At 41.2% G+C, this 25,231-nt stretch overlaps 1 protein-coding gene and 1 long non-coding RNA gene across 2 annotated transcripts in view; one reads left to right on the forward strand and one right to left on the reverse strand.

Annotated features, from left to right (window-relative positions):
- Positions 1-1,132: 1,132 nt before the first annotated feature.
- Positions 1,133-15,653, reverse strand: THBS1 (thrombospondin 1). Its single transcript, XM_042868098.1, has 22 exons — positions 15,551-15,653; positions 15,359-15,452; positions 14,230-14,807; positions 13,618-13,693; positions 13,191-13,387; positions 12,883-13,008; positions 11,281-11,374; positions 10,232-10,405; positions 9,697-9,873; positions 9,179-9,352; positions 8,878-9,005; positions 8,619-8,771; positions 7,905-8,123; positions 7,372-7,479; positions 6,883-7,042; positions 6,373-6,491; positions 4,939-5,173; positions 4,392-4,619; positions 3,987-4,258; positions 3,527-3,624; positions 3,283-3,422; positions 1,133-2,616 (listed from the first exon to the last, which is right to left on the reverse strand). Exons 2-22 carry the CDS (start codon positions 15,435-15,437, stop codon positions 2,609-2,611), a joined length of 3,543 nt encoding a protein of 1,180 aa, XP_042724032.1. The 5' UTR covers positions 15,438-15,452; positions 15,551-15,653; the 3' UTR covers positions 1,133-2,608.
- Positions 15,654-16,287: 634 nt separating this feature from the next.
- LOC122177925 overlaps positions 16,288-25,231 on the forward strand; it is a 157,796-nt gene continuing 148,852 nt past the window's right edge. The window contains exons 1-2 of the long non-coding RNA XR_006178200.1: positions 16,288-16,430; positions 20,614-20,690. This is a non-coding gene — a long non-coding RNA (uncharacterized LOC122177925). The remainder of the gene's footprint in view (positions 16,431-20,613; positions 20,691-25,231) is intronic.

Below are 25,231 nucleotides of genomic sequence, written 5' to 3' on the forward strand. Positions count from 1 at the left end.
GGTTGTTTTCCCCTTGTGGCTTTGACCATGCTTAGAGAGTCCACAATCATGCCTTTAAGACTGAATTGAGCTACTGCCCCTTAACTACAAAAAGGCCTTCAAGTGGACAAGTTGTTATGCTTGGGGTGAAACATCCTGCACACTCCATCTTGTTACAGTTTTAGTGGGGAGATTATTGAGGTGTTAGTTTGAAGCCCAATTTGACACAGGTAACAGATATTATTAACATAACTGGGAGCTGCAGAAATTGTACAAAGCATGAACAAAAGCAGGTGACACAGGTGCAAGTGTCCATGGTGATTTATTGTTCTCTGTAAGAAGTTCTATTGTACATCTTACACAACTTTTAAATGGAAAATGGTTAAAAATGTTTACAAAAAAGCAGGTTCTTAGAAAATAACACTAGAAAAAACATGGGGAAGAAGGAAGCAAAAAACTTCAGTTCAGTGTGCAAATATTTTATAAAAATAGAAATACTAACTCTACAGGTAGCATTTCATGATAAATTATTTAAATAGCATATCTACACAATTATGTGATTAACTATTACAATGGCAATGAGAAAAATAATTTATAAAAAAACACAAGCAATGGTATACAGGATGTCAAGAAAAAATATAACAATATTATAAATCGTATTTGACATTTTTTTCCAATGCTATTTCCTTACTGGGAATATATTTTTCCGCAATGAATTTTTGACTATGTACAGCATTAACTCTTCAGAACTACAGTAGCTTTAAAGTTTGTTAGACATTTGAACTCTGCTTAATCCAAAGGTTTTTCTCAGTCACACAATAATGAGGTAATATTTGTACGTAAAACTTTCACTGTTTCTTTTCCTTTTTTGAAAAGACAAAGAAATGATATAGGTATAAGATTGCTGCCCCTGTTCGTGTACATCAAGCCCTCTCCCTTTTCTGCAAGGAGCTCCTGAAATTCTGTCTAGGCTGTGAAGAATTCCTTCTTTTGTAGCTGCACATTGCTAGTTCCAATAATTTGTGTGCAGTGACATAAATAGCAAGACTGGATGATTACTGACTGTAGTCATTCTGTCTTTCTGCCACCTCCTCTGGGCCGGTTATTCTGCTTGAAAGTCAGTCCTGCTGACCAGTGGTAAAGCACTGCTGACGTTTCACAGCACTAAACTTCTATAATGCTAAATGACATTCCCTCAGCCCTAGCTCTATGGATGAGACAGGAACTGCTCCCCTCTAAAAGGGCTTGAGTTTTAATACTGCAGAACAGCTGCCTGCCAGGCAACCAACTGCCTTGCACAAAGAAAGGAAAAGCCAATGCTGAGCTCAGACTGAGAAAAACAAACATTCCATTCCCCACCCTGCTGCTTTTCCCTGTGCCTCAAAGCCATTATGGGAAAATTGCTCTTTGTAACTAATACATCACCACTATCTGCTCCAGACAAGATTTCACTTAACAAAAAACCCTCTAGTTTCACTATAGAACAGAGTTAATAAATAATCTGTATTTACAATCCTAGAGTCATGAAGACTTGTAATAATGGTGGATAGTCTTGATGCATTTCTTTTAAAAAAAAAAAAAAAAAAAAATCAGTAATTTCTCAGTCATTGCAATATCAAGGATAGTTAAAAATAAATATTTTACAATTTCAGTATTTTATCTACAAGCCCCTTCCCCTCCCCTCTGAAGCGAGGGGCTTAAAGCATCTATGGCATGTAGAAAAGGAATGTTTTTATTACTGTTGTATCTTGTGCCTTTTTAACCATAAAATATGAAGCTAACCATAAAATATGAAGCACATGCTGGTTTCTTCCTGAAGGACAGCACAGTGCGAGTTGAGATGGTGGTGTTTTCACACCACAGCTGAAAGAAAACATTTAAAAAGGTAAGAAAGATCTGCATCTAAGCAGGAAACAGAATCTTGTAGTAAATCCAAGTTCTACCAAAGCTGGTGTGATCCAGTGTGCCAATGGCATCCTCCTTTCCCCCCTCCCTTCATAGAGAGGGGCTTTAGGATATGTTTTGTCCTGTGTTATAGAACAGCTGATCTAGCTCACCACAAAGTCAAGGATTATTTTCATCTAAAAAGATGCAACATACAAAAGGATAATTTCTGCAAGTTAAGTGGATGTAAACCAAGGTAGCAGAAACCCCACTAAAAACAAAACAAAACTCCACCCCCCCCATGAAGAAAAGATTTGAGAGTTCACCCTCCCACCCAAAATCCCTTTCCCCACACAATGAAAGGTCTTCAGTTTAAGTAGTCCACAGCACATCCAGAGATGTTCTTTTTACAAAATGCTACTCCATGGGACCTCCAGTTAGAGGCAGTGACAATGCACTGTGATAAATAAACAAATGTCTTTGACTGAAAGAAGTGTGCATTTTCAGTGAAGACAATTCTTATTTGCAAGACATTTGTTTCCTTCCATTTCAGAGGTCAGATGCAAGTTTCACTTCTGTTCTCTCAAAACCATTCTCTTGAGGCAGGTAATGTTTCGAGTCCACATTTATGCAGGAGGAAGAAAGGAAGGAATAATATAATGGTCCCAGGATTTGTAAGGCTAAATGTTTCAGAAGGTGCAATACCAGCATTTTGAAATAGTCTCTGAATCCAGTAACCTTGGGATTATGGATCTGTGAAAAAGAGAGAATTAAGATAAGGTATTTCTGTTATGCATGATTGATTGCAGCTAAGTCATTATCCATATGTTCCCTACAAACACGTCTAGAAATTAAAGAATGAAATACTTCAGCACTTTCTGGAGTTAAAATTTAGACTCTAGCTCATGTAATCATTACCTAACAAAGTCATAATTTGAAGCAAAGTAGGTCAACTTGGAACTTAGTCACATGCACATATCACACTGAACTGCAAGATCAGAGGGCTGTGTGCAGACTGTACTTTGCTTATTTTTATTAAGTCAGTCCTTTGCATATCAGACACTATTTTTGCTGGTTAGTATTTTGCATTTTCACCTTGCAGTTTGTCATCTGTATTGATTCATTCTACAAAACTTCTTTACAAATTTCAGTTCTAGAAAAGAGCTATCTTAACATGAACTCCTGATACTTTGAACCAGCAAGACACAGGTATTCTTAAAATTTTGTATTTTTTAACTTTTTGATTGTGAATAGTGTAATTGAAAAGGTGTCCCATTTCTGTCTGGGAAACATGCTTGAGATGAAGCCATGTAAAGTGATAGATGAACTTTCCCTTTTAGCTACTTTCTAAAAACCTGTCCTATTTTTCTTGAACCAATTCTTTTATATAGGGCATCTTCAATAAAAAGTTTTCCTTACCTCTGCATTCATATTTAAGATCTGAGAAGAACACCATTTCTTGAGAGAAGACAAATAATCCTAGACGACCACCAGCATAAGTTTTATCATAGATTGGTCCTGAGTCTGCCATGATTTTCTTCCCTTCATACATTACAACTCTACAAAGATACAGTATAATCTTGTCAGATATGAACTACTGTTAGGTTTATTTTTATAGACATGTGGTTTCTTTGGGACAACTACTTAAAAGGATAATGCTCACCTGATGTAGCCAGTCTTTGGTCTATGGCTAAGACGCCATCTGTATGCAGTGAAGTCTTTCCAGCCTATGTGACGAGGGTCATGCCACAGAGTTCTCACCTACAAAAGAATAGTTCAGTTAACCAGAAGGTCTGAAATAAGATAACCATTACTTTGATATGCAGGTCTCTTTATGAGTAGCAAATGCTTGAAGTTCACCATTAGGCTCTGTAATGGGCTCTTTTGATAGCTCTTAAATATGTAAACAAAGTTTACTCCTGTAGTCCAGTAACAATTGATTCACTGCTGCTGAAAAGCTTACCTGCCTATTAATAGTTAAACTGTTATTTGTCTTTGCCAAGGCAGCTATCCTATTCTGAGCAGTGTGTAGATTCCTCAACATATCTAATTTTTTGGAAAAACAATATGCCTTACAGTGCAGTAAGCAGTGCAGAAGCAAAGGTTATCAGTGTGACCTTTACCTGGCCAGGTGTGTTTCCTGTGTGCCACAGAGCATTACGAAGGTGTTCTCCTGGACCTGTGGTGGAATTCACAACCTTGATGGACAGACCTGAGTAGCCTTGAGCTTTGGTTGGTGTGGAGTCCCAGTAAGACTGAGTAATCTGCTTCCACATGACAACATAGAAACGACTGCTAGATTGGTAGCCAAATACAAAGCCAGCATAATCATCATCCCTTTCTGTATTGATAAAGAAGGTGCCACTGAAGTCCACAGCATTGAATTCATCAAAACCTATGTGGGCATTAGAAGAGGAAGATTAAGATGTTGCTTAGACTTTTAAACAATTTCTTAGCAATTTCTCAGTTTCCATCCCACCTCTGCCCTCAAACACTGTAGTGCCTCTAAGAGTTAGCATTCTCCTTACCAACTGCAAGGCCAGGGTCACAGTTGACTGTCTGAACCAATTCTTTACCCTGGTGACGTACAACCCAGTTTGGATCATTTTGGGATGTTCCTTTTGGATCCAAGGGAATCATCTGAAACCTTCGGAAGTCAGTCTCACTGATTTCCACATTTTCAGGACAGATGTCATCAATGTCTGGCACGCTGTCTTGGTCAAAGTCATCTTTGCAAGCATCTCCACGTCCATCACCTGGAGGACAGAAGTAATTTCACTATTCTGAGCAATTAGACATGGGTTGTTGTTTGCCAGTATAGTTTTAAGTCTTACTATTTAGGAGGTGAAAACCTTACTGCAGAGCTCTGACTGCCCAGGTACTGCTGGCAGACACTACAGAAGCTGGAACTGTCCCTTTTGCTCCAGCCTGATATTGCTAAGTGTATGAAGACAGTTTAATACGTGCAGATTATCTTTTTACTTTGACTTTCTTTCCAACCCTCAATAGCATAAAAAAAATCTCAAACAGTTACAAGATACTCTTGAAGTGTTACTATGATACTGGTCATCTTACCATCAGAATCTGCTTGATCTGGGTTGGCAACTAATCTGCAGTTGTCTTTGTCATCAGGAATACCATCATTGTCATCATCGTGGTCACAGGCATCACCTTTCCCATCCTTGTCATGATCAGCTTGATTGGCGTTGGGCACATAAGGGCAGTTATCAAGATTATTTTGATGACCATCTTCATCTATGTCCTGGTTGTTGTCACACTCATCACCTATACGGTCAGAGTCTGTGTCTTCCTAAAAGAAAAAAAAAAACCGAACATCTTAAAAGCCATGAAAAGCATCTGGATTATGAGCCTTAGTAGCTAGAATTGGGATTTCTTTAGTTTAGTAAGAGCTAAAATGGAAGTATTAGAGAAGATTTTAGAATGTTAAGAGACATTATCTGTAAATCATGGGGCAGAAAGCATGAGGTCACCTTCCACCCTGAGATGAGAAAGCAGTTAAGCAAATGACAAATAAGAGTAAGAAGGTTTATAGTCTCATTTTAAATCCTTCAAGTAACACTGTTTTTAGGCTACATGACAGTACTAAACTAAATTCTCCTGACTTGCAACCCCTTTTCTAACTCTTCAGTCATTCCAGTTTTCCAGTTACCTTCCTGAATCAAGTCATCTTACAGCCTTGTACTTGGTAGGCCAGCACAAGCTTTATCTACTTTTGTCTTTGAATTTTGATCTAGTAAGTTGTATGAGAGGCTGGACTCCTAAATTTTAGTGGGGGGGGGGGAATTTAAAGAGTATCATACTCCTTTTCCCTAGGGAAAAGTTGTGATGCCTTTACTGGTAGAAAAATAACTTTTTTATAAAAAAATAAAAAATAAAAAATAACTGGTTTGGATTGAAGGACACAGATTATAAAGAAACTGTTTAAATTGAAGTGCAAGTACTATTTAATAGCTGATCAGTTAATTACTCCTAGCACATTTAATGTGTAGTATATCCTGCAAGTCCTGAAAGCATGTTTAAGACTTTGGGCTGTTGCTTCTATTTTAGGAAAAGGTGAACTAGGCTTTCTTTGAAGCGGCCAAGCACTGCAGTTCATTGTGATTTACAGAGCCATCAATAATTAAGAGTTTCTGTACTATTAGCATCCTGCATGTGCTATGGGCTACATATACATTAAGCTACTGAAAATATATTCCCTTCCAATTTTGATTTCATAAAATGCTCCCAGGTATTTCATATTGTTACAGTGAGGGTCAGTGCAGCTGACAAAAGGAGAGTTGTACATGTGATAGTCTCATGGATCCTCTCTAGAATTCATTTTTGGAACATTACCTTGCCAGTGTTTGAACTGTAAAAGACTAATACTGACACTGTTTGGCAAATTAATGAGAATAGTACATCAACTCAAGTTACATTTGGGTATAATATCTTGTGTATTGTAGCCTACATCAACAACAATATTCTATTTGTATAATAGAAATCCTCTACCTGGTCAGGATTATGTTCCAGTGGGCAGTTATCACACTGATCTCCAACACCATCCAAGTCTGTGTCCCTCTGGTCTACATTGTAGACATATTGGCAGTTGTCCCTTTCATTGAGGACACCTGCAACATTAAGATCATTTTGTAAATGCAAGTCAGAATATCCAAATGCTTCAAAGAAGCATACAGAGTCACCACACACTTTTTGATAATGCTTGATAACATTTTGTAAGCCTTTTGAAAAGCATCTGATTGAAACCTGACTACATTGCTAGCCTCTGTTCTTACAGGAAATAAGAACGGAGCTAAAATTTAACTGTACCCAAATGTATATTTTTCAAAATGAATTTCCATTAGCTTCAAGTGCTACTTTAATAGTCTTTATATCCTGAAAACATCAGAGATGGGGTCTTGTGTGTTCAAATATAAATTTCTGGTATGAAACCAGTGGTACCATTGTATACATTTGGCCTATCTGATGAGCAGTGGAAAGGTGTAATCAGAGGATGCCTACCATCTCCATCAATATCCACTGCACATGCGTCTCCTTCTCCATTGTTGTCAGTGTCAATCTGATCAGGATTGTGATTGTAGGGGCAGTTATCACAACGGTCACCAACATCATCCCTGTCATAGTCATACTGCTGTGGGTTGTAGATGAATGGGCAGTTGTCCTGCAAGAGAAAAAAAAGTCAAGATTTAAAAACAGTCTAATTAAACATACAGCAGCATGAGCAGAATCTGAATGGAACAGCAGATGGGAAAGCAGACAGAACTTGAATGCTTTTATGTCAAAACACAAAACTGCTTATTCAACTGTGGGAATAGTTGACTAATAATGAAGATTCATTTTTCAAGCTCACTAGCTGCAGAAGGTTAGTCTGCATGGTTATATCTGAAGGTTTCTAGGGTAGCTGTCAGTGCCAGCAATTCCATATTAAGGCCATAGGAGAAGGAACAGGAGAGCTACATTCTAAAATGCTGCTCTTTTCTGTTGTCTTACCCGGTCATCAGGAATACCATCATCGTCATCATCATTATCACAAGCATCACCAATCCCATCTTTATCATAGTCTTCCTGCCCAGAGTTGGGGAGATTGGGGCAGTTATCCTATAGCATGGATAAAGTACATATTTTTACTTAGTCCTGGCTTGAGCACAATACGGATTTTAGCAGATATAATCATTATGCAAAAATCAAAAATATCAAAACTAGTTAAGTGTTATTTTACTGAAGTATCTTTATTTTAGTTAACCATATTTATCAGATCAAGGCTGATCTATGTGATAGAACTAGATTACTCCTAGAATATTTATAATGCTTGTACAAGGCATCTTTCCCCACCCCACTTCCCATGTTGTAGAGATGATTAAAGCAACACTAAAGAACCTCCTAACAATGGAAGGATATCTTATTAGTTGTAACAGCTCTAACTAAATAGATACTAGATTTATTAGATTTATACCTTAAACCTAAATTATTTTTACAGAAGCATTCATTCAGACGTGTTTTAGAGGAATATTAGATAAACATACTTTTTTACAGTGGTAAGTGGCATTGGCAACACAGACAAGGTTCTCATTTGGCCATCCATCCAAGTCAGTATCTTCTCCACAGATTATACCATTGCCTGCATAGCCTGGTTTACATTCACAGCGATACATCGGGTCACTGAAGTGGCCAAGGTAATTGCATTTGGCATTCTTGTTGCAATCGTGTGTTCCATCTGTGCATGGATTACGGGGCTTGCAGACCTGGAAGAACACAAAGTAAATCCACTGGAGACATCTTTTTATCACAAATTTTTACCCAGAGATTCTAACAAGGCAAAAAATCCATGCCTATTTTCATCAAGGATGTTTCAATAAGGAAAGAAAAAAAACCTAATACATTATTTTCTCTGCACTTCATAACTCCAGTACCTGTCTTGCACTATTTCTCTTGTTCAAAGCTTTTATGTTCAAGTGGAACAATGCACCTTCAAGGTATGTACTGCTCTACTGCAAATTAATACTTACTAAATTACTCTTAAAATTATCTGCAATGTCATAATTCTCTATTGCTGGAGAGGACATTTTCTAATTCATACTGCACTCCAACAGGAGAAGCATTAATTAATTACTGTTTTGAATTACAGATGATGTACTACAAAATCCATCTTCCCTGAAATGCATAGTTGCTTTCCACTGTTTGCGGACAGCAACTTTGTATGGTTTGATAATCCAGCACAGCTCTTAGGTTGACAATACCTGTTTGTTTGCCATGGCATCCTCAACACTGCGACCAAATGGCTGTGACCCAGTGAAACGTGGTGGACAAGGCAGACAGTTGTATCCAGGTTCAGTATTCTCACACCTGTGTACTCCATTGAAGACAAAGCAGGCATCAGGAACTTCTTTACACTGAAATGCAAGAGTTTAAGATAAAACAGTGTATTAAAGCACTAGTATTGCTTCCCTTCCCATTTTCTTCTCCCTTTCAAGTCACAAACTTTTCTAGTCTTCCTACCTCATCAATATCTTGGCAGTGGATACCATCGCCATGGTAGCCAGCAGGACAGGCACCGCACTTCCAAGATCCATCAGGGGAGCTTGTACATGTAGTTCCCGCAAAGCAGGGATTAGACAAACACCCATCTGAGAAACAAATGAGAGTTAAGATGAGGGATGCTGCTGCCATACTGTGTTTTGCTAATATGCTAAATGTTCAGTGTTTAAGCACTGTGGTTTTAAAGACATAGGCCATATTTTTTTTAAGCCAACTCAAGACTGACCACAGCCTTAGATGATTATGGAAATGGAATACTCACCAACTGGACAGTCCTGTTTATTGCAGACCTGAGTTCCTTTAGCTTCACCTACACAAGTCTTCCCACCATATTGAGGCTCAGGATTGTTGCAGAGACGGCTGCGTTTCTGAAGTCCTCCTCCACATGTTACTGTGCAAGCATCCCATGGAGACCATGGTCCCCAGTTGCCATTAACTAAAGAGAAATAGAAATTAGGGCACTTGTATGGCTTCTAGTTCAGTAAAAGTTACTATTTTCAAACTAAGGGATGTTTCTCCTGTAGCAAGAGTACTTGAGACATTGTTCTGACCTAATTCACAGAATGGCAGCCCTAACTAATAGGCTCCATAGAAAACTCAGATCACAACTGCTAAACAAGATTAAACCATTTTCTATAAAACTGAACTATGAGATTTTACCAAGCCTGTACCAACATTTAAAGATAAAAGACTACTAGAAGTCCATTATATGGCAGCTTCTTATTTGTGAAGTTCACTGTTTAAACTAGTGAATAGTAGCTAGCACTTGGACACACTTACTTGGGCAAGGATCTTTCTGGCAGGGCTTGGTTTCTCTTGCTTCACCCTCACAAGGCTTGCCATTCAGCTGTGGTACTGGAGAGTTGCAGAGACGAATTCTAGTGATCATGCCCATACCACAAGTGACTGAACATGATGACCACGGTGACCAGTGGCTCCAACCACCATCTTGTTTAACTACAGAAAGAGATATCTGTTAGTAGAGTTTTTGAAAACCAGACTTCAGCTTCAAAGCACTTAGAACATAGAATTGTATTAGAAACTCTCTGTACCTTAATACAATCATAGATCAAGTTGTTCTATTGCTAGAGAAACTGTACAGCTAAACTAGTGTCAATTTTTTTATCTGGGAGCACAATCCAAACATGTTTATTTACTGGATCAACTATCTTCTCCATTTTACTTGTTAAATATAAGTACTTAAAGCCAGCACTCCAGTTCAGTGACAGAGTAACAAGATAAACTTTGCTGTTAATACTAAGTCAATAGAAGTGGCCCATGTTTTATTACCAGGATGAATGGATTAAATACTTACATCTCTTATCACACTCTTGAAGGTGGCAAGTCCGAGTTTGCACAGAAGACCCTTCACAGCGGTTGTTGAGACTGTCACAGGAACGCCCTCTCTGCTGAATTCCATTCCCACAGGTCACCGAACATGAAGTCCATTCAGACCAAGGAGACCATCCATCATCTGCGTAGTCGCTAGCTGTAAAGGTGCACAGCTCTGTTACAGCCCCAAATAAGATGCCAAGTATGTATTTTCCGTATTCCTTTCCCCATCCTTTCCCTTGCTTTTTCTTTACCATAAGAAAAAGCTCCACACAACTGCCCTCAAAATCTACATGCATTTCCCTTTCTTGTACAAGGTAGAGAACTCAAACGTTTCAGTGCTTGCATTACCTAAGTTACTTCAGGTGGCTTTACATAATAAGAATGAATTCAGAGATGTACTTAGATTAGACACTACACTAGTTCACAGTCAGCAAGGTTTCTAAGAAAACTCAAGTTTAATCAGCATTGATAACTAGAAGTATTATTGTCCGGAAACCCATTTAAACATTTTTATAAATATGCTTGGTTCATAGCTGCTCTGCAGATAAAGAGAAGCAATGTTGCTGACTGATATATTTTAATTTGCTGAGATGTGGAACGCATGCACTACTGAAACATATTTACTGGTGAATACAATACACTGGAGCATCTAATACCCCTCAAAAACTTGTTCTGCCTGCACATGTTTATGTGTTGTATTCTTTGGATTTCAGAGCTCCGTTTTTCTTCTCTTAATTATAGTGATCCAACGTATCCCTAAACTCCTTCTTTCCCTACAGAAATGCAATGACATCCAAAACCACTCTGAAGCACTGTAATTTTCAATAGGACAGTAGCAATTCCTTATGTAAGCGGCAACTGGAAATTAATATAACATGTTTCTATTGCTATAAGCTATTTAGCAGAGGATAGACATTTGAGTTTTAATTTAAAGATGCAGACTATCCAGTTGTCTTCTATACACAGATATATAGAGCAGTGCATGTCTACTGACTGTAGAGAGGTGTTAAGATATTTCTAAGTACTTACGCCAGCATCGGGGGCAGCACTCCCCATCAGGCACAGTGGCATTGGAACAAGGCATGAGAGGGCAAGACACTTTCCGGCATATAGTGGCAGAGTTCTGTAAAGAATTGAAAGAATTCAATAAGCAAGCAGGATATAAAGCATACCTCTGGAGTCTAAACTCACAGCTGATAAAGTCAGATGATAAAGACGCCCTTTGTGCAGCACTTAAAGGCTCACCTAGCACATCTAAAGTAGAAAACCTTGTATTTAGAGCTGATACAATTCAAGAGTAGTTCCTTCCAGCTATTCTTACTCCATCTTCACCTCATTCCTACCCTCCATCCATACTATTTCCTTCTCAGTTAAGCAGTTTTGTTTTGAATAAATTGGTCAAGAATGACTACTAGAAACAGGCTAGAGTAAAAGACTGAGTAAAGAACTAATGCTATACGATTCCCAAAGTATACGTTCAGACTTCAAGGGAAAGAACCAAGAAGTCAGCTTTTCTGTTAATACGGATTTAAGCTGATTACATGGTGAACATAAAATGAGTTCAGCGGACTTGGCTGAGGAGCCTTAAAAATTTATAACTTATACTTAAAGGTCTTTGATCTTTAAGCCAAGCAGGCAGGGCAAGAACACCCATCTCCAATCTCAATGAGAGATGAAGTGTAGTCTGTAGTTTTGTTTCTTGAAGGCAGTAGCTTTGTCCAAAGAAGGCCCTTGTGATAACCCTTAGAAGCCCCCTTTTTCCCCAAGCAAATGACTATATCAAGGCAGATACAGATAACATTGAATAAGAGGGTTGGTGGGAAGATGAGCAAAGGCAGAAGTCACAGTATCACATGCTGCATGCAAGACTGGAGATAGAAAGCTACAGAAGCAAATGCAGATTTTTGTGAGTTGCCCTGTACTGCACATCTACAGATACTCAGCCTTTGGCTTCTAAACAGAGGCAAGAAAGATCAGACACTCTTTGGTAGACTGATACTCTGAAATGCTTTGCTTATATATACTTTAAGCATTAAAGCAGAACAAATAATGAATATCTTGTCAGGATACCCTAGATTTACAGAGTTCAACTGAAATCTGGAAAAAGAGTTTCTGTTGCATGTGATCTGTTAAAAGCCTACAGGACATAGCTAGAAGCATTCATTATATAATGAAAAAAGGTGTAAATTTAAGAGCCTTTACTGAGGACTAGAATCTTTTCTGGTAAGCCAGCAGGAGGTTCACTGAGGATAGAATATCCATTTAAAGCATTCTGGGGAGGAAATATGGTAATACTGTTTGGTCTTTTAATACTGACTTGTAGATGTGCACATAGATTACATAGAAAGCAGAGGCATTCCCCAAATTCTGAAATTGAGTGTCACTCTCATACAGATATTAAAAATGCATTTAGTGTAATTCTAAATTACTGCTGCAGTAATACTATACAAAAGTTGTAGTCATATAAGAGATTTAATGGGGTAAAAAAGACAAGCTGAATACTTTCTCTGGGTATGATAGGGCCCCATTCTGTGTAGGATTTGTTCAAACAAAGAACGTCATTTAGAATTATCTGTTAATTTGAAGTCATGAATTTATATGCAGAGAACTTATGAATGCAAAGAATCTTACCTGGCAAGTACATTCAGTGCAGCTGTCAATAGTCCACTCTTCCTTATTTTTGTGCAAGATCCCATTATGAATGCATACTCCAGGAGTGATCTGAACCACTTTGGCAATCAGTTCATTTTCTTCAGTCTTAAATGGCGGGTGTCAGGGGGAGGGCAGCAGAGAGATGATATTTAGAAGTTAACACAGAAAAAACACTTCCACAAATTCATAGCAAGAGTGAAGTTATTACTGTTTATCCAAGCTCAAAGGACAACTTACACTTCTTTAAGTGACAGATAAGACATACTGTGAGTATAGCAAACACTTACCACTTTGCGAACTCTGTCTTGAAGTGTTGTCACCATGGACCGTAGCCCTTGCAGTTCTACAAACATGTTAGTTAGTTCATCACAAGAAAAGCCACAGACTGCTTGAATGTCCTTTGTTTTATGGCCAATGTAATTGGTGCGGATAGCTGGGCTGGAACCATTCATGGGGTTGTCCAAAGTAATGATTGCACTAGTAGCTAAGAGACAAGAAAGTTTACATAAAGTAAATGCATTTTTTTGCCACATAGATTTATAATTCCTGGGTAGGACTTGTTACACAGCTACCACCAGATTCACTAGAATATGTCCAGAAATATTATTTCTTATGCAATGTAGATTTGAATGTCAGCATACTTCTGAGTTCTGTTTCAGGTTGTCTTTCTAATGTACTTAATAGATCATTGGATTCAGAAGATTGCAGACTTACAGCTGGAGCAGCCTTTGTTCCTCAGAATAGTTTCCAGAGTTGTTCCAAACACGAACCGTACATTCTGCAACAGTCCCTGTGGAAAAAGAAAGAATTGCAGCTACCTGCAACAACTGCAAGGGAAAGAAGGGTAACTTGCATGGAGAGAGCCTGTAGACAATAAAGTTCACCTAAGTTCATCACAAGTAATTTCACAACAGACAGATGGCAAGGTGAAACATGTTAATTTATTCTCCTGAGTGAGCGCAAGCCCTGCTTCCTAACATTCTCAGTCTTGACCACAAAGACTTGGCAATTCGCCAGGCAGGAAAGGAAAAAAGCATCAGTTTCTCAGTCTTGTATAATAAGTTGAGCAATCAAACTACAACCACCTGTCCAGAAGCTTTGGGATCTACTGTTGCATGAAGTTCTCCCCACAAATCTAATGCTTCACACTTCAAGCTGCATTGATAGAGTTTAGTAAATTCAGAGGTGGTCCACATGAGATGTACAGAAGCAGAATCTTTTCTCCCGTTTCCTACAGTTTTCTAGCTGTTTAAGTTGGTTGAATAATGTACTTTCGAGGTGTATGACTGAAAATAATACGCAAAAATGCAAGGAAAAAAATCTTACCTGGAAGTTGTCATTGACTCCCCCTTTGGCAATACGGAGCCTGGCGCTGCTGGCCAGGTCCCTGGTGAAAATGTTTTGAATGGGAATGTCCAGTTCAGCATTCTCCATTTTCTCACACCCCACATAAAGCTGAGCCCGGTCTTCTTGCACAAACAAGGTTATGTTCTTCCAGTGTCCTGTAGCTAACAAAGCATCCTCTACAGACACCAGCTGCTGCTTGCCATCACCAGAGAGGCTCAGGTCCAAGGTGCCTGCCTTGCCGTTTGAAACTAGACTGAAGACATGACCAGAGCCGTCTTTCCGTTCCACAGCCAGCAGCGTGCCTCTGCTCTTCTTGGCTTGCCGGAGAGTGGCCAGAAGGATGAAGCCCTTCTCAGCATGGATGATATCTAGCAAGTCTTGGAACTTGGAGTCAGGGACAGCAGGGATGCGACTGGCATCTTCAATGCGGTAAGCAGGGCTGGAGGACTCCGGCCCCTTCACCAGGTGCACCCCAGGTGCCCGGCGCCCAGCTCCCTTGCGAATCAAGCCAGCGAGTTCAAAGAGATCAAAGACGCTGTCATCATCACCCCGGGACTCTGCAGAGAGACCAGAGTATCCACCGTAAGCCACGGAGAAGAAAAGGCTGCGAAACCATACATCTCTCAGGGCTACTTAACACACTGACTAGCGATGTTGGCACTACAAGGTACGCAGAGCACGGGCAGCAGCTCTCGAGGCAAGGCAGTCCCACCGGGAGCTGCGTGCGGCACTCCGCGCACATTCTTGTGAAGGAGCCAGGAGGCACGGGAGCGCCGGGTACCCGCTGAGTGACACCGAGGTAGCGGCACGCTGACACCTCATTAGGCTCTGACGGAGGAGAAACGGCAGAGGCACGGCACACCGCAAGGCTCTCACAGCAGCCGCCCGGAGAAGGGACAGCAACCCCCTGTGGGGACATCGGGTGGGCGAGATGCTCGAGAGCTTCTACTTTTGAAGGCTGCAGGAATTCCACGCCGAAGTTCCGTAACTAACTACCGCCCTGCTTAAAGTCTCTCGTTGGCCGAGCCGTGGCGTTCTGCCCCTCGGAGCGTCTCCCTATACCTACCCAAGGCGCGCTCCAGCCGACCCCGCCCGCGCCGGCCCTTACCTGCCGTGCGTTTGGCTTCCGGGCCACCGAGCACCAGGAGAAGGAGAACGAGAACAGCGACTGGCCCCATGGCGAGCATCTGCCTCTGACCGACCTGGGAACGGCCACAAAGGAAAAGGTCACAGAGCTGCCCCGCCGCTCGGCGCGACGGGACGGGTGTCCCGGGACGGCGGGAACCGCATCAGCACTTACCTGCAGGGAGAGCGGGCGAGCAGCTCCCGCTACGGGCGAGCGATATCCTCCGGGGAGCGCGGCGGCGCCTCGGCGCAGAGAGCGGCGCGCTGTGCAGCAGGGGTCGGCGCTGCCCGGTGCTCTGCCGATGCCGGGCGCCGCGCGCACCTTTAAAGGGTCGCTCGCATTCCTGGGCGCGCGGCGGGCCAATCGGCGGCGGCGGGGCAGGAAGCGGGAGGCGTGCGCGAGACGCGCAACCGTCGGAGACGGCGTTCCACAGAGCGGCCGCCGCAGGTCGGGGGCGGGGCCGCGTGCCGAGCCGCGCGCCGGGTGGCGCGCGGCGGCCGCGGACCTGCCGGAAGCGCCGCTTGGGGGCGCCCCGCGAGCGGTGTCGGCGGCGCTCGTCCTTCTATGGCGAGTCCCGGCGCCCAAACGGGCGGCCGCCGCTCCTCGGCCCCGGGCGGAGGAGCGGGAGGCGGCCGGGTCGTCGTCCAGACCGGGAGCGCAGCGCGGCTGGGCACGCGGCCAGGCGTCAGCCGCTCTGGAAGCGGCTTAGAAGCGAGCCCCGACGCGGGGATAGCGGTGCCCCGGCCTTGCGGTGCCGACACGCGGCAGCCCCCGGGGCACGAGCCGCGGCGGGTCGGCCGAACCTCGACCCTCGTGGTAGCAGCGCCCCCCTCCTCCGGCACGCGGATGTGGGGACAGCACGTAAACCCCGACAGCTCTCCCCGCACAGCCCCAACGGAGAGAAAGGCGGGGGGGTGGGACCCTCCGTGTCTGTATCGCGGGGAACTTTGTGTGAGATGAGCAACACCGAGCTGCGGCTGAGGAGCCGGCTGTTAGTAGTGAACAGAATGAATAACTGCTCCGGCCAGGAATGTCCCGTGTAACCAGATTTCAGGTAAGGGGAGAGCTCCTGAAAATGAGCGAGGCAGATTCTCTACATAATGTCCCACTCTATATGACTAAAAGTTACTTGAAACGGCCCTAAAGTAATCAAATTCAAAATAACGGCCAATTCCTCTGCCTTCCCTGGCCCTTTCGCATTTGGCATTTTCTCCTGCAGAAAGCCAAGCGTCAGAGAATGAGAAGAATCCATCAGCCGATGGCATGTGTGGTGAGGGGAAATAGGAGCACTCTTGGCAGCCCGAAACCCTGGCTGGACCGGGCTCTGAACTGAGCTGCACTGTGTGAAACACATCAGGCTGCTGGCCCGGCTGATGCACAAGGCACCAGTGCTCTGCAGATCATCCCAGGAAATGCCTTGGGAAATTCTTGACTTAAGGAACAAGATAGCTACAGGACTGTGTACGTTAGGGGGAAGCCAGAATGAGTGTCATCCCTTCTATCTTAGGAAACAGAGCATGCCATCTGAAGCAGGCCTTTCGTTATGAAGTGATTCATTGAAGAAAAACCTCAAGTGCCACAAAATAAGCAGAGAGCAAGAAACAGGGAGAGATGCTGGCAATGAGGAGGAACCTGCTAGGGTATAAAAATCAGTAGGAAAGAGAGCAAGAGGGAGACACTGACCCCACTTGGACAAGTCTAAGCGTCGCCTGGTTTAGTTCACTAAGCCCTATATGTGCCAGTGGCTTCCTGTCGTAAACTTGCACAGAAGTAAAAGGGACTGTATCCAGACCTTATTGCTCTCTACGGCTGCCTGGAAGGAAGCTGTTGTAGAATGAGGGTCAACCTCTTCTCTCAGGTAACAGCAGTAGGAAGGAAAATAATGGCCTCAGGTTGCTCCAGGAGAGGTTCAGGTTGGATATTAGGAAAAACTTATTCTCTGAAGGAGTGCTGAGGCATTGGAACAGGCTGCCTAGGGAGGTGGTGGAGCTGTCGCTAGAGGTTTTCAACAAAAGGGTAGATGCTGCACTGAAGGACATGATCTAGTGGTATAGTGGTGATTAATTAGTAATTGAGCTAGATCTTAGTAGTTTTTTTCCAACCTTAATGATTCTATGATTCCAGATCCCTGAATCCAGAGGGTTCTGATCAAGCTTTTCCTCATGAATCCCTAAGTCAAGCTGAGGTCATGTTGAAAGCTGAAAGAGAATGTCAAAACTGTTTTTACAGTAAGTGCGGAAGTTGGGGCAAGAATCCAGAACCACCCACTTCAAAGTGAAAAAGAACATCCCATGTTTATCTCTTACTTTATCCGAAGGTGCATGGATGAACCTCTCAACTTTTGTCAGAATATTCCCTATGAGATGCTTGTAACCTCAGTGAATGGGCATTCTAAGCATGAGATGCTGGTTGATACTTGAAAAAGTGTTGGAGCCTATGGAGCAGTGGAAAGCAATGATAACACGTTCTTCTAGGACAGGAGCATGCCTATGAAGATATCTAGTTTAGAAAGCAATCTAGAAGGTTACTTACCCTTTCTGAAGACTGGTAACACCTCAAAAAGAGCTCAGTCTCTAAAGAGAGATTTTGGCTGCTAACCCTTAAATGAGGGTGAGATGGGGTGGACCCAAGTTCCATCCCTTCCGGTCACTCTTGCTTGCACATTGCTTGCACCTGAGCTCCTTGGGTTGGCCATACCTTCTCACTTGGTGCTCATTCATTGGTTCAGGCCATGACCGAGCAATTCCCATACAGAGCCCAAAAAAACTCATAAAATTCCTCATGACTTTGAAAAATAATCAAATTGAGATCCAAATTTTTCAATTTGGACTTGTCTTCAAATTTTAAAGAATGCTTTTAGAAAATCAAACTCGAAGTATATGAATAAATCAGAAATGCATCCCAATGACTGAGGTCAAAATCTGGCCCATAATTTTGCCGTGTCCAACACTTCCAGGTTCAAGTTTTTATCACAGTGTTTAAACCTAGCTCTGTTGACCTCTGTGCTGCTAATACCAGTTTACATTCTTATCATTGATACTGGAATTTCCATTAGGGAAGGGAGGACTGATTTGTTGAAACAGTTCTAGGGGAATTTACCTGCTGTCATTTGAATGTGCTCAAGAATGTGAGCTGGGCTAAAACAGGTACCAGCTCTATAGATGTTTCAAATCATGAATCTGTTCCCTTTCTTGTCACGAGTCTTGGAATCACATCCTTTCACCATATCTCTCTGGGGTACAAGGTCCTCTGTTTACTTCCATTGAATATTCATTGCAGAATATTTTACAACTCCAAAGCTTGTTAGTATTGCTTTTGCTTTGAGACTGCAAAAATTGTAGCTGGAAATAAGTAAAAGCCCCACAGCAAGTATTTAGGACAACGTTGGTAATGATTTCACTTCTTTAAGTGTGGTCTCACTCCGTAGTAGTCATTGAATCAGCCAGAGTTAATGCATTCATGTTACTCTAACGATTTGAAAAATTAATTTCTATTGCAGAACCATTAAATTCATTGGTGATACATGCAGAACTACTTTGACTTTTTCAATTGCTATACAGAGAGTAATTTCTTTTAGTTTGTAACAGCTGTTCAAGTGAAAAATGCTGGAGTGTTTTATTAACTCTTTATCAACTGAACAAACTGATTTTCAGGACGAGAGTTGGAACCTGAGTGTTGATAGAAGTATGGATCCTAATCTATGGATCTGAATCTAAAGATTCAGCTTTTCTTGCCCTGCAGTGGCTCACTTTCTGTACTTGTTGGGACTGCTTTTCTCCTTTCTTGAAGCATCATCTTTCTCAGTAGAACAGCTGAAGTCAGAACTGAGCATGCTGCCATGTTATACTGCAGTGTTTCACATCCACATGGATAATAGTAAGGTTCAAGAAAGTGAATAGTGTATCTGCTCTGATTTTAGTGTGCAAATTTGTTGAAAATAATCAGTCAGTGTGGTTTCAAGTATGGTCTCAATCCAAGGTAAGCCATGAAGAAGTGTAGTTGCTATTATAAATGAACCTTTCTCTAGATTAGATTTGTCTGGAATCTTTTTATAATGCTATCACCTAGCACACAGAAGTATAGACTTTTTCATTTAAAGTTTTTAATATAGAAAATAGAATCTTAATAACCTGTCCCGAAACTGTAATTTAGGGGTAATGATCTGGCTGATTCAATTTAGGAAGTTCAGTGGAACGGTGCCACTGAAATGCATGGTATTAAAATAATTCACAGCAGTTTATCTGTTCTGTTTTAGGCACGCAGAAGAAAAGCTTTAAAAATGTACAATATAATTTCTAATAAATGTGTAAAGTGTACGAAGATAAATTTAAATATAGAAATAATGAACAAAAGAGATTATGAGTTTGGTTGTTACTATCATCATCATCATTCCACAATTTAGCAAAGGTCTAAAAAATTTTCTCATGCTGCGCAAAATTCCTTTGGCTTGCTTTCAGGGGGATTCATTGCACTTCCCGTCTGAAAACAGACTTGGGTTTGCTGGTTATGTCCTTCCTCTGTTAAAGAGTCTTCAGAAGGCCTTGTTTGTTTTAGGGTCAAACCTAAGCCTAAACAAAACTGCGAAAACAACTCGCAGTTTGGATTCAGTGCCTGAAGTTGGTTGAGGAAGATCTCACCAATTATGGCCTTCTGTGGCTGTGCTCTGTTGCTGTTCCTGGTGCTGTCAGTAAAGATAATGATGGCTAGAGGCCAGAGGATGTAGGTACTTGTTGGAGGAGTGTGTATTTGAAGGCAGGACATAACCGTTCCCCAGTGACGTGGACTCCAGCTCATTGTTCTGTGGTAGATTCATCTCATGTCTCTGGAAGAGGCCCTCTATGAAAACTAGTGTGAAAAAATTGCTTATACCAAAATACCTTGACAAGCAAACCATGCTTAGCGATTCTGGTTCTCTTAGTGTGCAGGTGTATTCCCTATGCACATCACATCTGCCTGCGTACAAAAATCAGATTGGATATTTTTATCTTTGAAGTACTTGCATTGAACATGTAATGATAGGGTTTTTGTACAGCAGTGGCATACAGTATTGTACTGCTGCATTACCAGAGAAGAAGTAAGGCCAATCAGTCGTCTTTAAGCCTTTTTCCTTAGATGAAATTTGCGTTGCTTTTATAAGAATTGTAATTTAAAGTACAAAGTGTAAACTGCTTCCCTACTGTATTCCTGAAACCAAGAACAGTTACTGTACTTCAACTCAGTTTCCTTTGTCTCTGCAGAAATAAAGAGGACAAAAAGCAGCATTCCCAGTGAAAAGATATCTTCATACACTGCCCTTGCCATCAATGGATCAAAGGTAACCTTAGATATAGGCGCCTATTCTCTGCCTTTGCAAAGTACTTCTAGCCAGTGAATCATTAGAGCATGTATTGAAATTCAAGCACATGGTAGAATTTCCTCGTTCTTGTTAAAATTCAGAGCATGCTTGTGGATGTGTGCTTTCAGATGTTCTGCTTAGTTGAGGTGAGCATAAGTACATGTGTTTATACATTTGCATACAGGACCTTTGATCCCATAAAGTGATTGAAAGCTGCTTATTTGCATGGCAGCAGTCTGTGACCCAGTGAGTTTCTATGTGTTGTAAACAAGCAGCTGCAGAGCTTATATTCCTTTTCGGGTAGTCACAGAGGAAAGAAGAAACTTCAGTTATTGTTCACCTATCAGAGCATCTTTCGTCTCCAGCATTAACCTTGTGTTACACAATCAGTCTGAACTTGATTATACACAAGACAGAGCGTATACAGTTTACCCATGTTGTCCAATGACAGTGCTCTATCTCTGTGCTTTTCTTCTTTTAATTAGGCAAAATCAATCAATTAATCATGGGTTCAAAGCACTGCTCCTAATAATGCCTTTACTTAATATTGCATAATTTAAACATCGGAGAAAACAGCATTGAAGGATCTGTGCAACACACAGCTGGGTCTTGCTGATGGTGATGTGATAGAGAAAGTGAATAATGTATGTTAAAACATATTAAAAAGACTGTGCTGTCATTACACAACTGGAAAAAAACATTTAAAGTAACTAACAGAAATGATGAATAAACAGTAATTTGTTCCTGGGAAGGAACTGTAATTTTCTACCAGGAAGTGATGTGCCTAGGAGTTTCTTAAAAGCCAGTTACTTAAAATGAAGTGCCTAGAAGGGACTGAAATAGAGAAGTAAAAACCTTGTGCTGTAATTTCCTAAGTCCCCTCCACTTGTCACAGTAGGTGAAGCTGTCTACTTTTTCACCTTTCATGAGAACTGATTGATAGAGCGTCCTTTGTCACAGTTTACGTGTGCTATGGACTTAGTCTAGATGAACAAATTAAGACAAATGCTGCTCTTTACTGCTGAGCTGCAAATAAGCAGTGCCAGCTTTTGGTCACTCCCTTATTCCTCATAAGTGTCTGCAGGGGTCTGACAGAGCAGCCGTTACACGATGCACACGTGTGGGTAACACTTTAGGAAGACTGGAAAAGTTCTGTCTCATTTTGAGGAAGGAGACTGAATAGCAAAACTGCTCACTGTAGTTATTTGCAGGCTTTTATTACAAACAATGCCTTGGGGGCTGGGAAGTAAGATGTCTTGCCAACAGATTATTTTGAGCATATAAAATGATCTGTGAAGTTTACAGCTAAGAAGCCTCGACACACCCCAGTTTAAACTCCCATGCACCCTACTACTTAATGGAACTGCAGCTGTGTGGTTTACATACATGAGATGGGAAACGCATAGAAGTTACAGGCACGTTTTTTCCAGTTTCTGATTATGCCTGGCCTTTTCTTTATCCCAGAGCTCGTAACGGCAGCGTTGAACCTGCAAAGACTTACTCATATGTCATTAGCCCTGTTGACTGAGTCACATGAATAAGACATAAATAAAATTCTTCAGGGTCAGGTTCTAATACTGCTCTATTTATGTGAGTCTGCTGTGACTCACATCTCCTAAATTCAGGTCACATATAGCATAATACATATAGCAATTTAAAGTTGTCTGCCAAATTGTTTCACATAATGACTTCTGGGAATGGGAGGAAGTTTTAAGGAAGTTGCATTTGCAGTGTTTGATGCTGCATTGTTGCGTGATGGCACAACATGTGAAGTAGCTCAAACCGTTCTGGAGAGGTTCATCCAGGAGATAACTGTGATGTGTAACACATACCTTCCTCTCTCCACTGCAAAAATAGAAGTCATCTTTCCCACAGTCCAGCTGTGACCATATTCACTTAAACAAAACTACTTAGAATATCTGAAAAAGGACACCCAGTAACAAGAGAGAAACCAAACTGTTTATGCTGTGGTGAGAAAAAATTTGAATGGCCCTTTTGAAGGCTGAAGACTTGGTCTTAAAAGATGAACTAAAGAACAAATGGTGATCTAAACAGTTCTGCCTAGGTGTGTTTCCACTCAATATTGAAAAGTCCTCCAGGTAGCATCTGTGGGACACACTGGGGACTTAAATTTGCAGCCTAGCATATTATTTCATAGCTTCCCTTTCTTAAGGAATTAGGTACTAGGAATGTGGACATCCAAATTATTTTATCCTTGATTTGAACAAAGTTGAGTTTGTAGAGGTAGAATTCTTTAGCTGTGTTTCCTAAGGAAATGAGGCATATGTGATGATGCTGAATGTCTATAGGTCTATATCTGCATAGAAGACCACTTTCCTCACCTAATAACTTTGAATCTGTTTCCAAAGAGTCAAACAAAAATCTGTCAAAGAGTAGAAGTGTTAAGAAAGTTTTTGTAAGTCTCATGAAAATTGTCAGCTGTATAAAGAGAGACAACTCAAATTTCCAGATGTGACAGGCAGGTTATTCTGTAAAGCAGTCAGCTGCTAGAGGGCCAGTCAGCTGCTCCAGCTGCGGTTTTTACTTACAAGTAGTCTCAATCAGCCCTCGTGCTTACTTCCTTCTACCTAGACAATGTTAGTGAAGTAAACAGGAAATTGGGAATAGATGGATATATGAGGTTGCTGTTATGAAAAGGAATTGGGATTGCTATGGACATCTCAGAGCAGAGAACTGAGATGGAGAGACATGCAACGAAGAAACACAAACTAATAGTTGGTTGTATAAGAGATACTGTAGAAAGTATTTTAGAATGAAACCAGTAATGTAAGAGAAAGGAGTAGAAAATAGCAGAGATCTCAGATGAATGTCAGCCTAATCCAGTCTTCTGCAATTAACCAGGTTCAAGTCGAGCAGTCTGTCTAAGTGGTAATCGCCCAACCTGTAGTGAATCTTACATGCTGTTTGCTTATACCTCTCTACTTGTAAAGGTACTTCCATAATGCAATTTGGACTCATTTCTCCTTGTCCATCCTTCTGCAGACACTGGGGCTGGTTGCTATTTCCTTACAAGCAATCTTTTACACATGAAAGCCTGCTATCATGTCTCTCTTCGGTCTGCTAGACTAAACAAACCCAATTTCTTCATCAGTCATATTTTCTGAACCTTATTCTTCTTTTTGGGCCTTGTCCAGCTTTTCTCCAGTGTTTTAAAAAGAGAAAAAAAACAGTAGCCAGAACTATATGCAGCATTCCAGTTGAAGCCTTATAGGACTTAGTGAAGAAAAATAATGACTCTTTTTAATATAGAGTAGTCCTGATGGCATACACTGGCATAAGAGTAGCCTGTTTTTTCTTACATTTAACCTTAGTTTTGCAGCAGTGTCATATTATGGATCTCTATTCCGTCTGCAATTTAATGTAGGCCTCAAGTCCTGTCAGTGTTTTTTTATTGCCTTGCCAGTTGTTTTCACTTTGTATTTGATTTCTTGCTCCTTGGTACAGGAGCAGACCTTTCTTACGATGAGTTTCACCTTAGTTACTTTGCTTACAAGATTGCTGGTAGGGCAGAGCTCTTTGAATCTGAGCTTGACTTTAGCCAGTTTTACCAATGTACATGACAAATGAGAATCTGATAAACCTATCCTGAGTAAGCCAAGAGAGCTTATCTTTTTGGAAATTATTATCAGTATTACTTTATTTACAACAAAAGCATCTAAGAACATTCTCATATAAAGAGTTGTATTATTCAATTGTGGGGATGAAAATTAGAGCTATTAGTACTAATAACAGTTTCAAAATGAGCCAGTGCAAGCTTTGCATCCCCACAAACCAGCCTTAACTAAAGCAGCCAAATCTGGCAAGTCTAATTTTCTGCAGAGGTGAAGGCATCCAAACTTGAAGGCTGTTCAGAAAATACTGACCGAAGGAACCTTTCTGAAGGCATCAAGCCAAGGCAGATACTGGAATGTATTTTGAGTATCTATATCTACAAGTGCACATTATCCTGTGTCTTGGCAAAGTGTCTGAAGTAAAATATACATCCTACAGCTATGCCTACTAACTGCAGTCTTTGTACCACAGCTGGTGCATGTCTTGCTCGCTCAGTGTGTGTGTGGAGCTAGCAGAAGACCATCTGCATTGTCCCTTTAGACAAATACTAAATCTTGCTTTTCAGTTCTGTCCCTGGTGGCTGGATGAAGCATTGTACTGCTTCACACTGGCAGCTTTTTTTTTTTTTTTTGCCAGCAATAAATGCTGCAATATGGAGATACTAACTGGAATTTTCTCTTAGGGGTTTAGTTGCCTGAAACTTCCCTTTGCAGAATGGTGCCAAGCATACTTGAAGGCTGATTCATCAATATAGAGATACTCTATTATAGATAGCCTAATGTTGCTTGCATATATGTGCATGTAGTATTCTTGCTCACATTCTTAGGCATGTACAGATCTAAAGAAAAATCACTCTTGATCTGAAGAGTCTTAGACATTTTTATTTTCTAAATTTTTGCTTTTCTCTCTCATCACTGAATTTACTTGTCAAGAAAAAAGCTGTAGGC

The sequence above is a fragment of the Lagopus leucura genome, unplaced genomic scaffold, assembly GCF_019238085.1.
Source record: "Lagopus leucura isolate 7727_CA_CO unplaced genomic scaffold, USGS_WTPT01 Super-Scaffold_1, whole genome shotgun sequence".
Lineage (NCBI taxonomy): Eukaryota > Metazoa > Chordata > Aves > Galliformes > Phasianidae > Lagopus > Lagopus leucura.